Source organism: Microtus oregoni, unplaced genomic scaffold (assembly GCF_018167655.1).
Source record: "Microtus oregoni isolate MIOR12 unplaced genomic scaffold, Mior012 000001F_ref0000356, whole genome shotgun sequence".
Lineage (NCBI taxonomy): Eukaryota > Metazoa > Chordata > Mammalia > Rodentia > Cricetidae > Microtus > Microtus oregoni.
In genome coordinates, this window is record NW_024543060.1 from 5,043,682 (window position 1) to 5,059,255 (window position 15,574).

General features: G+C 48.0%; 1 protein-coding gene across 2 annotated transcripts in view; it reads left to right on the forward strand.

Annotated features, from left to right (window-relative positions):
• Znf395 (zinc finger protein 395) overlaps window positions 1–15,574 on the forward strand; it is a 39,794-nt gene that overhangs the window by 14,267 nt on the left and 9,953 nt on the right. The window contains exons 2-3 of one of the 2 annotated variants that reach the window (XM_041673551.1): window positions 12,301–12,565; window positions 13,840–14,045. In XM_041673551.1, the coding sequence (XP_041529485.1) occupies window positions 12,323–12,565; window positions 13,840–14,045 (449 nt within the window). In that variant the 5' untranslated portion in view covers window positions 12,301–12,322. The remainder of the gene's footprint in view (window positions 1–12,300; window positions 12,566–13,839; window positions 14,046–15,574) is intronic. The other variant, XM_041673559.1, reaches the window with a different exon arrangement.

The window sequence follows — 15,574 nt, forward strand, 5'->3', positions numbered from 1 at the left end:
ATTTATAGATGGTGGCATTGCGTGTGTGTGTGTGCGAGCACCTAGCATTTATTGCATAGCTGAGCTCTTGTGTTTGACATGTACTTTCTTATTATTTTCTCTCTCAGACCTGGGGACTCAATAGCTAGGAAGAGGCGCCCATGACTCCCAAAAGCCAAGGCACCCCCTCCACCTGTACGTGTGTGTGAGGTGTATATGTGTTTGCTTGTGTGCAGGTTCGTGTGCTTGTGATGCCTGTGTTTATGGAGACCAGATGTTGGGAGCTCTCCTCGGTTGCCTCTACCTTATTCATCTAGGCAGGGTCTCAACACTGAACCTAGCGCCAGTCCAGCTGGCTGATTACTAAGGGATCTCCATCTCTTCCTTCCAATAGCTGGATTTACAACTGGGCTGCCATGTCCGACTGCATTTATATTAGCTCTAGGGATCCAGAATTTGATCCTTATAGCTGCACCGTGAGAACTTTGTTTTCCAAACCATTTCCCAGGCCCTAAGGCATTTTTGAGAATAATAAAAATAAAATAACTCCAACACGTTATTGTCTCATCAAAAGTTTCAAAGCAGCAGTGGCGCTTGCCTTTAATCTCAGCTCTTTGGAGGCAGAGGGAGGTGGATCTCTGAGTTCAAGGCCAGCCTGGTCTACAAAGTGAGTTCCAGGACAGCCAGGGCTCTACAGAGAAACCCTGTCTTGATAAACCAAGACCAACCAAACAGACAAAAGCTTCAAATTGTCCTGTAGGATAGAAACTGGTGTGTGTGTGTGTGTGTGTGTGTGTGTGTGTGTATGTGTGTGTATGTGTGTGTATATATGTGTGTGTGTGTGTGTGTGTATGTATATGTATGTATGTGTGTGTGTGTGTGTGTGTACCATTTCACAGGAGTAGTAACTGAGGAATAAGACAAAAGAGGCTTTTTTTTTTCTCCAATAGTTGGGAAGTCTGAGCTCATTTGCTGCCCAGACTGTTGGGTTTTGCCTTCTCTGCGGGTGGTCCTGATGTTGGGGGAGCCCCGTCCTGGATCACCGCCCCAGGGCCCATTTCCCCTTTCATGCCACAACCACCAGTGCCACTTTGACCTCGATATGACTTCAGATCTGTTACAAGGAGCCTGAAGAGTCATCCAGCCTCGCCGGCCCTCCACTCGTGCGTGACCATCCCAGCCGTGTTAGATAGGCTGAGCTGCCAGCTGAATCCTGTCCTGTTTCTGTGGTTCTGGAAAATTGCTCAACCTCCCTGGGGCTCAGTTCTCTTATCTGGGAAATGGGGACAAACAGGGCGCTTATGTTGTGAATTCTTTGGGAGGATTAAATGAGGTGCAAGTTGTGAAGTGCCCTGCAAGTGACTGGCGCTTAGGTATTGGATCAGCAAAGCTAGCTATTGGACGGGTTTGGAACACAGCCCCTGAAAGGCTGTGGGTTGTGTGTCAAGTTTCCTGTTCTGTGCTTGCCTGTTTATGCTGTAACCAGCCGTTCTAATGAAGGAGGCATGAGCAGCTGTGCTCTGGGATCATAGATGTTTGCCTCTGGGCAGACCACACATTCTTTTCAAGGCAGGTTGGGACCTTCAAACTCTTCTTCTTCTGCTTAGCGTTGTCTTCAGGAGCTAGGCCCTGGTATAGCTAAGTCAGCAGATGGCTAGGGGCTGGGGCTTTGCTCTGTGGTGCCCCTGTCCCCAGGTTTCTGGTGAGTCAGTGCTTAAATGTGTCTTAGCACCAGTGTGGGCCGGATCTGCTCCAGGAGGCTGGCCAGGCCACACCCCAGGGAAGTTTGGCAGTCAGCCTTGAACACCCTGGGCAGGGCCCCAAGACAGATGTAGGCACAGAGGAGCTGAGCAGGGGAGCAACCCATGGCTGAAGAGAGGTGACAGGCAGCTAGTCATGCGGAAGACAGGCGGGATCTCACTCTGAACTCCCCGAATGTCTAGGTTGTCACTGAGCACGGTCTGAGTGCTGAACCCGGGGGTTCGTTGGCCAGGAGGCCTCTAACAGCGAGAGGTTGGGTTTCTTTTTCCCCCCTCTTGCTGAAGTCAGCTTTGTTGGGATTTCAGTTAATTAGTGGCTCATCCATTGTAGGCTTCTGGATTCCCTTGAGAGTGGGTAGTCTTATTTCAGGTTCTGGTACGGTACCTTGGTGCAATGCCAGTTCTTCCTAGATGGCTGCTGGATGGACAGTGGCCGCTCTGAGTCACTTGCTGTGTAATGTAGCATGGACCCAACGGCAGGGACAGGAGCATGTTCCTTTTGGATTTGGGGTGCTGGCATTGGCTCAACGAGGCAGATGCATTCTCGCCTTCACTAATGGAGGGGGCACTGTAGACTTTCCGTCTTTCAGAAGCTGGTGGCTTCTGGAGTAGACATGGATTCCTGAGGGGTCCTTGTGCGGTGCCTTGATTTCTGCCCTCAGTGTTGAGTGTCTTTGCAGGCACAGTGTCTCTTGTGTCTGTGTTTGCAGTGTGTGTCATCTTCAGCCTGCGGCCCGAGTTGGTGGTACAGCCACTGGACACCTGTAGCTCTGAGTGCCCCGGTTCTCCACCGCAGGGAAGTGGCAGGGCCGTGGGATGACCTGTTGATTCCAGCCAGGAGCATCACTGGGTCCTTCTGTGCATCCTCCAAGCCCACTGCTTGTTTGCTTGGCCCTGTCTGGAAATGTGGTCATTCGCAGGAGTGACGTCTGAACTCTGCAGCCTCCTCTTGTAATGGATTCACCGTCATCCATCATTCCCGTTCATATGGCATCATAAGGGTCTGAGGTTAATTCATGCAAATGATGGCCCGGTTTCAAAGTATGTTTGCTTTAGTCCATGTCCCGGAAAAGAAAATATGAATTATATGCTATGCCCTGCTTCATTATTCAAGGAGTGAAACTTCACCCTCTTCACTGAGCATCAGGAGGGGATCTTGGGTGCTGTTAATACTTAGCCTGTCTTTCTAGTGTCTGCCACTGGCTTGTTAGGTTTTTAGGACTCTCATATCTCGGCTGAATGTTTTGCGATGCCCATTTTGCCAACCTTGCTTGACACTCACATAGACCCTTCTTCCTAGTGAAAATCACCCTCTTTTCCTCCAGAGTCTCCTTCCCTTCCTGTGCCATCTTCCTACCCCCCAATTCCTGGAGAAGGGAGAGCCAGACCAGGAGGAGCCAGGGAAGCTGTAAATGCACCCCCTACCCTCATTGCTAGTGTAAGGGACCTTATTTTCTCAGCCATATAACAGGGGCACCATTGGCCCTATATATCAAGAATTATTTTATAAATAAATAAAGAGAACTGTTTTTACGTTTACTTATTGTGTGTGTGTGTGTGTGTGCATATGGAGTTTGGCCAGAGGAGAGTTTGCAAGCATAGCCTTCTGCCATGCAGGTCTCAGGCTAGGGATCAAAGTTAGGTTGTCAGATTTGGTGACAGGTACCTTTATGCCTGAGCCATCCTCTGTATTTTACTGAGTTACTGGGGTGGGGTAGGGGGGCAGGAAAGTAAAGCAATCCTGAAAATGTCTGTTAAGTTGAGACTAGACAGGAAGCCACACGAGTGTCCTCCTTTGTCCCTTAAGCTCCAGCACCAAGCTCTCAGACTTACCTTGAAACACGGCAGAGTCATCGGATGTCTGGGGCCTGTCTCCCTGGGGAAACTCTGGCTCCCAGTTCCCTCCCGGGAGACCTGGCTCTGGGGAGAATGCCCAGTCAGCACTTCTTTATCTCCCTGCCCCTTCAGGGAGGCTCACGGAGGAGTTTCAGCCCGGTTTCAGTCAGCTTTAACCTCATCATTCCCTCTCTGGTTTTTCATTTATTTGCTGGCTGAAACGGGTCTTACTATGTTGCCCAGGCTGTTCTGCTAGGCCCCAGTGATCCTTGTGCTCCTCCTCTAGTCTCCCCAGTACATGGGACTACAGGAATTGCAGGTGTGCACTGCCTGCATTGCTGGTTGGTTTGTTTTCTATGTGTGTGTTTGCTAGGAGTTGAAGCCAGGGCATGCTTGGTGCATGCTAGTCAAGTGCTCTACTTCTGGGTACCCCCAACCTTTTCACCTTTATTAATATTTTGAGACTGAGTCTCACCAAGTTTCCCCTGCTTACCTTGAATTCACTCTGTAGTCTAGGCAGGCCTTGAACTTGTGTTCCTCTTCATCAACTTCTTGATTAGCTCGGATCACGGCCCTTGTACCACAAGACCTGTCTCAGTGCCTGCTTTTATGAACAATCTTAGAACTGAGTTTGTGTGCTGTTTAAAACCCTGCCTTGAAGCCTGGTGGTGGTGGTGCACACACCTTTAATCCCAGCACTTGGGAGGCAGAGGCAGGAGGATCTCTGAGTTCGAGGCCAGCCTGGTCTACAGAGTGAGTTCCAGGGCAGGCACCAAAGTTACACAGAGAAACACTGTCTCAAAAAACATAAACATACAAACAAATAAGTAGATAAATAAAAATAAAATGAAACCCTGTCTTGCGTTGGAGAGATGACTCAGTGGTTAAGAGCACTTGTTGCTTTTGCAGAGAACCCAGGTTCAGTTTTAGCATCCATATGGCAACTCGCAGCTGTCTGAAACTCCAGTTAGTTCCAGGGGATCTGATTTCTTTAGGATCCAGGTACCTATGTGGGGCACATCTAAAACACTCAAACACATGCATTTAAAAAACAAAACAGACTGCTTTACTTTTTATATAAATGTGTATGAGTGTTTTGTCTGTCTGTCTCTGTGTGTGTGTGTGTGTGTGTGTGTGTATGTATGTATGTATGTATGTGTGCTACGTGTGTCCATATCCACAGAGGCCATAAGAAAGCACCAGAACCCTTTGAATTGGGGTTGTGAACTGCTATGTGGAAATTGAACCTGGGTCCTCTGCAAGAGCAGCAAATGCTCTTAACAGTGAGACCATTTCTACAGCCCTCTGCCTTGCATTGATGTCTGCATGTCAGGGGAAACAGGTCTTCTTTTAGAACTAATTTTTGTTTCATTTTAAAATTTATCTGTTTTATGTGTAGGAGTGTTTTGCCTGTGTCTTTTATACCACTTGCATGCAATGTCCAAGGAGGTCAGCAGAGGGCATCAAATCATCTAAAACTTGAGTTAGGAATGGTTGTGAGTTGCATGTCGGTGCTGAGAACCCAATCAGGATCCTCTGCTAGAGCAAGTGCTTTTAACCGCTGAGCCATCTTTCCAGGCCCCAGACTAACTCTTCTTGAGTCTGGGACTCTGGGAAGCCTTGTTTACAATAGCAAACCTGGACTGACAAACAAAATACAGTCTGCAAGAGGCTCAGTAGCACCACTGCTGCAGGTTGAGTATTCCTTAACAGAAGTGCCTGGGAACAGACGTGTATTAGATCTTGAACCCTGTCCCCAAATTGGGAATATCTGCAAATGTATAATAACATATCCTGGACAGGGAACCCTCGATCAAACATAGAAGTCATTTGTTCATCACACCTTAGCCACATACTCTGAAGGTAATTTTACTTATTTATTCCTATGTGCATGAATACTTGCATGTATGTATGCATCACATGTATGACTGGTACCCTCTGAGGCCAGAAGAGGGTGTTGGATCTCCTGGACCTTGAGTTACAGCTGGTTGTAAACTGCCATGTGGGTGCTGGGAACTGAAAAGACCTGGCCCTTTGTAAGAGCAGCCAGTGCTCTTAACTGCCAAGGAGTCTCCAGAGCTCCTTGCGCACTGTTTTTAATGTGCCTGTGTTTTCACTGTGACCTGTTATATGAGGTCACGTGTGGAATTTTCAGCATTGTAGCACCATATGAGAGCTCATGGTATCTGAGGTTTTCAGATGAGAACCCAGGCAGGCTTGTGTTTGAGTGTTGTCTTGTTCGATAGCCTTAGGCAAGCAGGACAGTTAGGAACAAAGGGTGCTGTGTTTCTGAAAGGAGGAGGAGGAGGAGGAGGAGGTGGTAGGTGCTAGGGGAGGGAGAGTGTATTGCTGGGGAGAGCTGTGAACCCCTTCCCTTCCTGCTGTAGGCAAACAGAACTGCCTCCGTCACCCTGTTGAATGACAGCCGGGCCGTGAGACCCACAGGCATAATTTGTTGATCAGGTTCATTTATTATTTGCTGGAAACCAGATCAGATGACCTCTTTCTCTGGCCCATCCACTGGCATATGAAAATGGCTCTGTTATTTGAGACCATTATTCTTCCCTTCCATTATCCCATTACATCTGTTACCCACAGCAGCAAGACTGTGCGCCCTGTTACGGGGATGCTGCGGAAAGGGCTCCAGCCCGATGCCTAGTTGGCTGACCTTATTTAAATTCATCCAAATTACGGGACTCTGATATACTGTAACCTGTTTTTATGTTTTTGTTTTGTTTTTTAAAAGATCTTCAGAATAAGATAATTAGAACACTCTGAGAATCCAATTTTTTGCTGTCTGGACAGCTGATTTGAAATTTAAAAAAAATACATCTTACCTATTTAAGTTTTGGGTGTGGGTGTGCATGCCATGATACATGTGTCCAGGTCAGAGGATAACTTGCAGGAGTTGGTTTTCTCCATGGGGGCCCAGGGGATCAAGTGTAGGTTGTTAAGCTTGGAGGCAAATACCTCTACCCACTCACCAGCTGCTGGGCTTAGAAACACTAAAGGGGTCACAGATGTGTTCAGCGCTGTATATCTTGATGATAGTGTAGAAATCTTAGATATATATATGCCCTCACCCTAAAACAAATGGCATGCAGGGCTGGGGAGATGGCTAGAAAGTGCTCTCTGTACAGCCATGAAGACCTGGGTCCAAGTCCTCAGAACCAAAGTGAGGCTGAGCATGGAAGCTTGTGTCTGTAACCCCAGTGATCCTACAGTGAGATGGGCAGTGAGGCAGTGGTCACTCGAGGGCCAGCTAGCCTGGTGTTCACAGGAGGTCACCCTACACACACATCCCTGCAGGATGCACACACATACACACGCTCCCATAGTGTGCACACACATGCACACGTTCCCACAGTGTGCACACACATACACACGTTCCCATAGTGTGCACACACATGCACACGTTCCCACAGTGTGCACACACATTCCCACAGTGTGCACACACATGCACACATTCCCACAGTGTGCACACACATGCACACATTCCCACAGTGTGCACACACACGCACACATACAAGAACTTGGTGAATAGCTGAGCTTAGAGACTTTGGGTTAGGGCCTTGGATGCCCTCACTGGGATTTAGTTTCTTTTGTTTGTTTGTTTCGTTTATTTTTGCTATGTGTACTGTTAATTCTCCTGGAACTAGAGTTTCTGATGGTTTGTGTCACCTGACATGGGTGCTGGGAGCCAAACTTGGGTCTTCTGTAAGAACAGTTCATGTTGTTGACTGCTGAGCCTTCTCTCCAGTCCTCTCACTGGGGTTTCTAACTGAAACCAGGTAGGGTTTTCTGTCTCTATGAAGAAAAAGCCCAAGTGTGTTTTGGTTTCCTCCAAAGGCTTGAGAACCAACAGGTAGTGGTGACGGAACGTGGCAAAGTGCAGGTGGTGGCCTGTGAACCAGATTGATCATGAATGTATTTGCACACGGCCCCTGTCCGCCAAGATACTGGGTGGTCACGATGGGAAGTAGATCCCTGTGGAGATCCACTGGAAAATAAGAGACATGGTTTCCTGATACCCTTCATCCTCTGGTTGAATTTAGAACATAACATTGAAAAACAACTCAAAACATTAAAGATTTAAAGGAAAAAAAAAAACCCTGGTAATTCTCTAGTAAAGGATGAGGACGGCACACAGGCTATTAAGGACTAAAATCTCAGGTTCCTGTGTACGCGCTGGTTGTCAGATCTGTAAAGACACAAAAGCTGGGGTTTAAAACGCTGCAGCTTCATGTCTTCACTTTGGCATGTTCATCAGCGACAACCAGACTTTTTGCAATTAGGAGCCTCGCTCCAAGCTTCACCCTCCTCAACTTTGACAGGAGTCCCATGAGTTGTGCAATAAATCACTGGCTTATGACCTGTGTCCTAGAAGTGCAGGGAGGTGATGTCATGGCATGCCACAATGCCCCTGGGTAGTGAGAGGCGCAGCCATTGTGTGCAGCTCTGTGCACTTGCAGGCGTGTGCTGAGACATGCCGTGGTCCAGCAGCCTTCTGTAATGAATGGCAGTTTGCAGCTCTGAACCATAGAGTTTGTTTCATTGTTCTGCCAGGTCCGGTTATGTAACTGGTGGCAGATGTCTGCATTAAAGGCCATCAGCAGTGTGTTTGCTGAGACTGAACGAGTGTTAACCATCTCTAGACCCTGGCCAAAGTACATAAGCCATCCCTTTCCTATTGGTGACAGCACTTGAGGTTCCAGACCCCCCTGTCATATGTTCTGAGACCATTTTGGCCTAGGTTTATGCCCCAGCAGGAATCCTGTAAGTGGGGAATGTAAAATTGGAAAGGATTTGACCACATGCTGAAGTTCAGTCCTTGTTATTTTACAATACAGTTTTCTTCATTTTTCTCTGCTGCTACAGAGCTGCATGGCAAATCAAGGGATGGCTGACCCAGGAACCATCAATAGCACTTGAGAAAGCATCCAGGGAGCAGTAGCTAGAAGCAGAGGTGGGGAAGAGGACCCTGAAAGAGGCCAGCAGGAGGGGTGCTTGCATGCTAGGGGGAAGGGTGAGATCCTTCCTGCTGGGTGATCAGCTAGCACCCCCAGCTACCACTCCCGAAATAGATGTGACCTTGCTCCCGTCTTTCCAGCCAACTTCTGAATCCTGAGAGCATAATGTGTGTTTTTGAGTGGATCTTGGGAGAAAGTAGCCAGCCTGTGGAAGCAGGCCAGGGGCAGGCGAGTTGCCTATTTGTGCAGATCTCTCTGGCTTCTGGAAGGTACAGGCTTACCAACCAACAGAAGCACATTCTTTAGAAAGAAGACAGGCTTCCAAAAACACCATCAGAGTTTGTTGCCCAAACATCTCAGGTTCTTCCTGAACACTGGGAACCAAGGAGGTTTGGAAACACACTGTCTTCATTTTCAGTACTAGAAACCCCAAACTTCCGGCTCAGGAAAGTGGGGGTGGCTCCTGGCATTTTTCCTTTTTCTTTTTTCCTTTGGCCAAGAAAAGGGCTGGTACTTTCTCCGTGGTAGTGCTTCCACCTGTTGTCAGTCAGTGGTACTACACTCTAGCTTCCGTTCACTAGGTGCCCTTCTTTCCTGATGCCTGGGTTTGGACCCAGGACCTCCCTTAATACCAGGCATGCACTCTGCACTGAGCGACACACCTGGTCCAGTGGCTGCAGTTTAAAAACATCTGGGATGCATTTTTTTTCTTTTTTAAATTGTAGTCACAATATGAGAGCGTGAAGACACCAGCTATCTAACTTGGGGACTCTGCATGCCACATCTTTGCTTTGTTTCTTGGGGGCTCTGGGCCAAGCTCTGAGATAACAGATTACAGCCTTTGAGCAGTGGTTGCAGAGAACCAGCATTTGCCACTCCTCATCCTCCCACCCCTCAGGTCTCTTTCTGTAGACCAGGCTGGCCTTGAACTCACAGATCTGCCTGCCTCTGCCTTCTGAGTGCTGGAATTAAAGATATGTGCCTCCACTGCCCCGCTGCCACTTTTTAAAAATTATCCTTTTGTTGTTTTTAAATTATATTGTATCATTTCAAGCAAGTTTTACATTTAAATGTTTGATCATATTCTTCCCTCCTCTAGGTTCTTCTAGCTCCTCCCTCCCTCCCCCAACTTTAAGTTCTTTCTAAAATAAATAAAACCCAATAAAATACCCCCATCTAAAGCAAGAAAACAAAACATCAAAACAGAAAACAAACTGTAACCAAATAAAAGCATTTAAAAAAAAACCCAAAATAAACTTGAGTCTATAATATGTTGGTTGCCTGCTCCTAAACTTGAGGCTGCTGTGCAGTAGATGCTATACCTAGTGTATAGTATAGTATAGTGTATAGTGGCGAACACCGATTTTCCCATTCCCAGCAGGTATAGTTCAGCTGTTAGCCTTCACCCTAGTGGCTAGGTTTTCTTTCATTCGTTCATCATTTATTTAAAAATATAACAAAACAAACTATAATAAGATAAAACAAAAGCCTTCACATTGAAATTAGAAAGGACAAACCAGTGGCAGGAAAAGACCCTAAGAGAAGACATAAGAGTCAGAGACCCACTTGCTCGAACACTCAGGAGTCCCATGGAAGCACTAAGCTGGAAGCCATGATATTTCTGCAGAGGACCTGGTGCGGGCCCTGTGCATGCTGCCTGGCTCTTCCCGCTTTCTCTGCCTCCTCTTTTATAGCTGTTTTTTCCTGTCTTGGTTAGTTGTTGTAGACATGGTGGCTAGTAGAACTTGCCTGGCTAGTTGGGAAAAGAAGCAAGGATGTATGGGGCGAGGCTGTGGCGGGAGACCCAGACAAATCAGCCCCGAGGTACTTTTGTACCAGGCAGAAAGTAAAGGCTTAGAGACCTGTTCAAAGACAGTTGGTGCTAACAAGTATTTAAGGGGTATTTAGTGTTAGGAGATGCAGTTCACTGCGTGTGTGTGTGTGTGTGTGTGTGTGTGTGTGTGTGTGTAGGTCAGAGGACAACTTGTAGGAGTTGGTTCTACTGTGTGGGTCCCTGTGGATTGGACTCGGATCTCCAGGCTTGGTAGAAAGTGACTTTATCCACAGTTATCTCAATGACCCTGATAGGCTTCTGGTTGTGGATTGGGAAGGAAGGGGAATGTTCTGGAATTCTTTTTTGAGACATTCAGCCTGTGTGCAATTAGCCTGATGGTGTTCTAGGCTGGGGAAGCAGCAATTAGAATCAAGGTCCTGAAAACCCTGGAGTTTAAGTGCCAACGCCAGCCCATCCACACCTATAATGTGCTTCATGCCTAGTTGTTCTCAGCCAGATACCAACTGAATGGACAGAGACCTTGAACGGTAGAGACCAGAAGTCTGTTGGAGACCCAGAGTGGTTGAGAGGCCCAGGACGGCTGGGAGGAGGAGGGAAGTGCAAGTTGGCAGAGGCTGGACTTTCTTTGTCTACTTGATGATTTATTCTTTTTACTTTGTGCATACAAGTGCTTTGCTTGTGTGTGTGTCTGTCTATGCACTGTTTGGTGCTGGTGGAGGCCAGAAATAGGGCATTGGATTCCCTGAAGCTGGAGTTATGGTTGTGAGCCACCACGTGGGTACTGGAACCAGACGTGGTCTTCTGGAAGAGAAGCCGGTGTCTTTAACTCCTGAGCTACCTCTCCAGTCCTGGTGGTGGTGGGTTTCCAAAGTTGTCTGCAGCTTGGACTTGAACCCAGCTTGGGAGTCTGTGTATCCAACAAAAGTGCTCAGTGCTGATCTGGCAATATCATGTGGACGAACCTCACTAAGGAAGCAATGCTGTCTGTGCGTGCAGGTGCTCGGCTCAGGGGTTGCCTGATAAAGGCAGAGTAGCTGAGACAGCAAAATGGGACTCCATCCTTCCAGGAAGTAATGGGGGAATTTGTTAAACAGCGGCTAACACCTGCCTAGAAAGTACTGGCGGCTGTTTTTATAGGTCAACACTTAATGATGTAGGAAAAACTTAGCCGTCACATGAAGTAAAGTCAGCTTATTAGTTTAGTTTTTATAGAAATAAAGTGTGGCAGAGCTCGGTGAAGCAGCGCATTCTTGTGATCCTAGCACTTAGGGCGCTCAGGCAGGAGGATTGCTGCAGGTCAAGGCCAACTTGATATAAGTTCCAAGCCAGCCATAGCTACCTAGCAAGACCTTGCCTCAGCAGCAAAACAAAATAAGAACAGAAAGTACGCGAGTAAAGTTATAGAAGAAGGAGCGGGATGTTTTTTGGGGGGGAACTTGGAGTCAGGGCTGGGGATGTAGCTCGGTTGGTAAAGTGCTTACTAAGCATGCACGGAGCCCTGCTTGTCCTCCAGCATCACATAAGATGGGCATGGTGGTGAATACTTGGGAGATGGGGGCAGGAGGGTCAGCACTTCAAGGTCATCTCCAGCTGCATAGGAAGTTTTGGCCTGAGCTACATGAAACAGGAGTCTTAAAAAAGAAAAAAACAATAAGAATAAGAAAATGGGAGTGGGGAGGAGTGGGTATCTTTGGGAGGCAAGGTCACAAATGATTTTATTTTCTTTGAGTTTATCAATATTTTTTACATGACCTCCTAGGAATAGGCATTAATTTTCTCTGTAAGGAAAAGAGAGAGCTGACAGGATGGCTCAGCAGGTAAAGCAGCTTACCTGCAAGCCCGATGTCCTGAGTTTATCCTTGCAACCTACGTGGTAGAGAGAGAGAGAGAGAGAGAGAGAGAGAGAGAGAGAGAGAGAGATAGTTTACTCGCTGACACACTGGCACTCTTGTCTCCTCAGCAGGAGCAGCCGAGTATCCAGCATGCTGTCCCGACGTCTTGGTAAGCGCTCCCTCTTGGGAGCCCGGGTCTTGGGACCTAGTGCTTCTGAGGTGCCACTGGGGGCCAGCCTGCCCTTGGAGCCACAGGTAGAAGTACCGGAAGGAGCCACACCCCAGCCCTCACTCACCTCTAAGGACCTTGTGTGCCAGGAGCAGCCCAAGGAGGTCCTCAAGACTCTGGGAACCTCAGGCCACCCACAGGTGGCCTTTCAGCCTGGACAGAAGGTAGGTTGATGCTAACATGGACAGGTACCCTCTCTGAGTGTTGGGATTGGCAGACTAGCGGTACCTAAGTGATGGGCTGGAAGTCCTATAAACTGGGGCTCTAGACAGAGAATATGCTGTCATTTCAGACCAGGGCTTCTCCATGATTGTCATGTGGAGTAAAAAGTGGCCAGGCATTCTGGGATGCTCAGAACCTCAGGCCAAAGCATGGCCTCAGCTCAGTGGCTTCTTGTCTGCCTCAGTTCACAAAATTAGGCAGCCAGGAGAAGGACCTTTGGCACAGGTGCCAGAGAAGAGGTGTAGTCCAGATCTGATAAGAACTGTTTTTTTTTTCTTTCTTGCATCCCCTGGCCATAGATGGACCCTTGGTCACCTAGGCCTGATTTATCACTAGATCCAGATTCACAGGGCTTCTGCCCTTACCTTCTCCAGGGACCACCTACAGAGACTTGGCCTTTATCTTCCATGAAGCTTGGTGTCCCCTAGACTTTTGTCCTTATGAGATAAGGTAGCTTTTCAATTTCAGGTATCCTGATGAGAGAGCAGTCTGCCCCCTCCCTTTCCAGTGCATACAGGGGAGAATGGGACTTAGAACCCTACAGGAGAAAAGCAGTGAGTCAGAGGTATTTACGAGTTCAGAGGCAAGGAGAGGGGCATGAGCAACTGAAGGATGCATAGAGATTTAGGGTTCAGAGAAGGTGCTGGCCTGCTCGCTGCCTTCTAGGGTGGAAAGTGGATGCGGAGCTGTACGAGGAAGCTTTGGTCCCGTGTGGCTAGTCCGAGAGCGTGGGTGGGCAGCAGGTGTCTGGGAATCTCTGCTCTCCCCTGGCCCGTTCAGGCTGCTTATAATGGAATACCCAAGGCGGGGAAATGTGTAGACAGTAGTTTATTTTGGCTCAAACTTGTGGAAACAGGGAAGTCTGAGAGGAGGATGAGGATAGGAGACTGCAAGGGTTCTGCACCTTGGCTTATCACAGTTCACACTCTCCCTGCCCGTCATCCCACTCTCTGGATAATCCTGTCCTGTTGTGACAGGGCCGTTGAGAGAGCAGCAGTCCTCATGACGTCCACTCACACTACACCCCACTTCCTGACCCTGGTCTTGGGGAGGGAGTAAGTGTCTAACGTGCACACTGGGGGTGTCTGCCAGATCTTAGCACGCACACATTAGAGATGAGCGTATCAAAGCACAGACTGCAGCAGGCAGCCTGATTCCCAGCACCGAGATCTCTACGGGTCCCGAGTGTTGACCATGGGCCATCATTCCCCTGCAGGTCTGTGTGTGGTATGGGGGTCAGGAGTGCAAGGGCCTGGTGGAGCAGCACAGCTGGGCAGAAGACAAGGTGACAGTGCGACTGCTGGACCAGAAGTTGCAGATTTGCTGTAAAGTGGAAGAGGTGTGGCTGGCAGAGCTGCAGGGTACCACGTCCCAAGTGCCAACCTACAGACCCGTGTCTCGGAACATCGATGTCCCAAAGAGGTATGGAGGGTTATAGATACGGGCTGGGACGTGTGGGGTCTTGGGTCCCTGCTTGCTGGGATAGTGACACTAGAGAGAGAAGAGGCATCCTTTGAAGGAAGCCTAGGTAACACCCTTCCTTCTCCAAAACTCTATTAGGGGTTACATCTAGTTGGTTTGGTGGAGGTTTAAACTCAGCTCCTAATTTTTCACGAGAAGAGACAGGAACAGATGAGACAGAGTGCCAGCACCGGCTCCATACAGTGCGGAGACGAATGGTTTCAGCCTTGTGGGCCAAGCAGACTCCATCATTGCTACTTGGTGCAGCAGCCACAGACATAAAAGCCTGTAGGCATGCCGTGCGCCAGTGAAAACCAATCAGTCCCCAAACTTTCCTGTGACTCACTATCGTTTGTATCATCTGTCAAGGAGTGAAATGCTTTTGATTCTGAAATAGCATTTGAAAAGGTAAAGCCATCCTTTGTTGGCTTAAAACTGGACAGGCAGGCCAGCAGGTTGTGTCTGGAGCATGGTCTGATTCTTCACTTGGGTGCTAAGAACCATGGGGTAAAGAATAGATACTCCACTTTGGAGCTTAATGGTAGGATGTGCCCTGGGACTGTAGATCCTGATGTGCACCTAATGGTCTATCTATATTGATCTTTTAAGATTTAAAAGGAAAATCTGGGACTGGGAAATGGCTCGGTAGGTCTGAAGCATTTTCTGTGCAAGCCCAACAGCCTGAGTTCTCTGCCTGGGACCCCTGTAAAGGTAGCAGGAAGAGCCTACTCCACAGAGCTTTCTCTGACCTCCACTTGTATGCCAAGGCATGAGCACACTAAAGCTCACACAGCGTGCACAAGCACAATAATATTAAATAAAAATGAAAAGCAAGAAACTTGGCCAGCTGAGGCTGTTTTCCATGCAAGATATGCAAACAGCTAAACTCTATTTCACCCACTTCTGTGGGTGTGGGGGCTGTTGGTAGACCAGGCGGTTTAAAACTTATTTTAAATTACATGTGTGTGATTTAAATTAGTATGTGTACATGCTATGGCGCACGTGTGGATGGCAGAGGTTGACTTTCAGGAGTCAGGTCTCTTCTCTCTGGGTACTGTGCACTGAACTCAACTAGCCAGGCTTGGCAGCAAGCACTTTTCCCCACTGAGCTATCTTGTTGGCCCAGCAGAGACCCACTGTCTTAAGACCAGAGGGACAGCATCGTATCCAGTGGAAGACCAGCAGAGAACTTATTTTTCTATTCTGAGGAAGTGAAAACACAAAGACCATGTAATGTTTAATATGTTGACAACTTTGGTCCATCTGGTCAAACCCAGCTGCACGGTTTGGTAGACACCGTGTATAAATATGAGCGAATATAGTCCTTTGAAATAGGCAAGCCACTGGCAGTTGATTATATTCTAATTTCCCCCAAATACTTTAGATTTCGGATAGTGCTTATTTTACTTACAAATCATGTAACTATGGATTTAAAGGAGAGAAAAGAAAGCACACGTAAACTCCCGTGCAGCCTGTTTAAAGCATGGAGC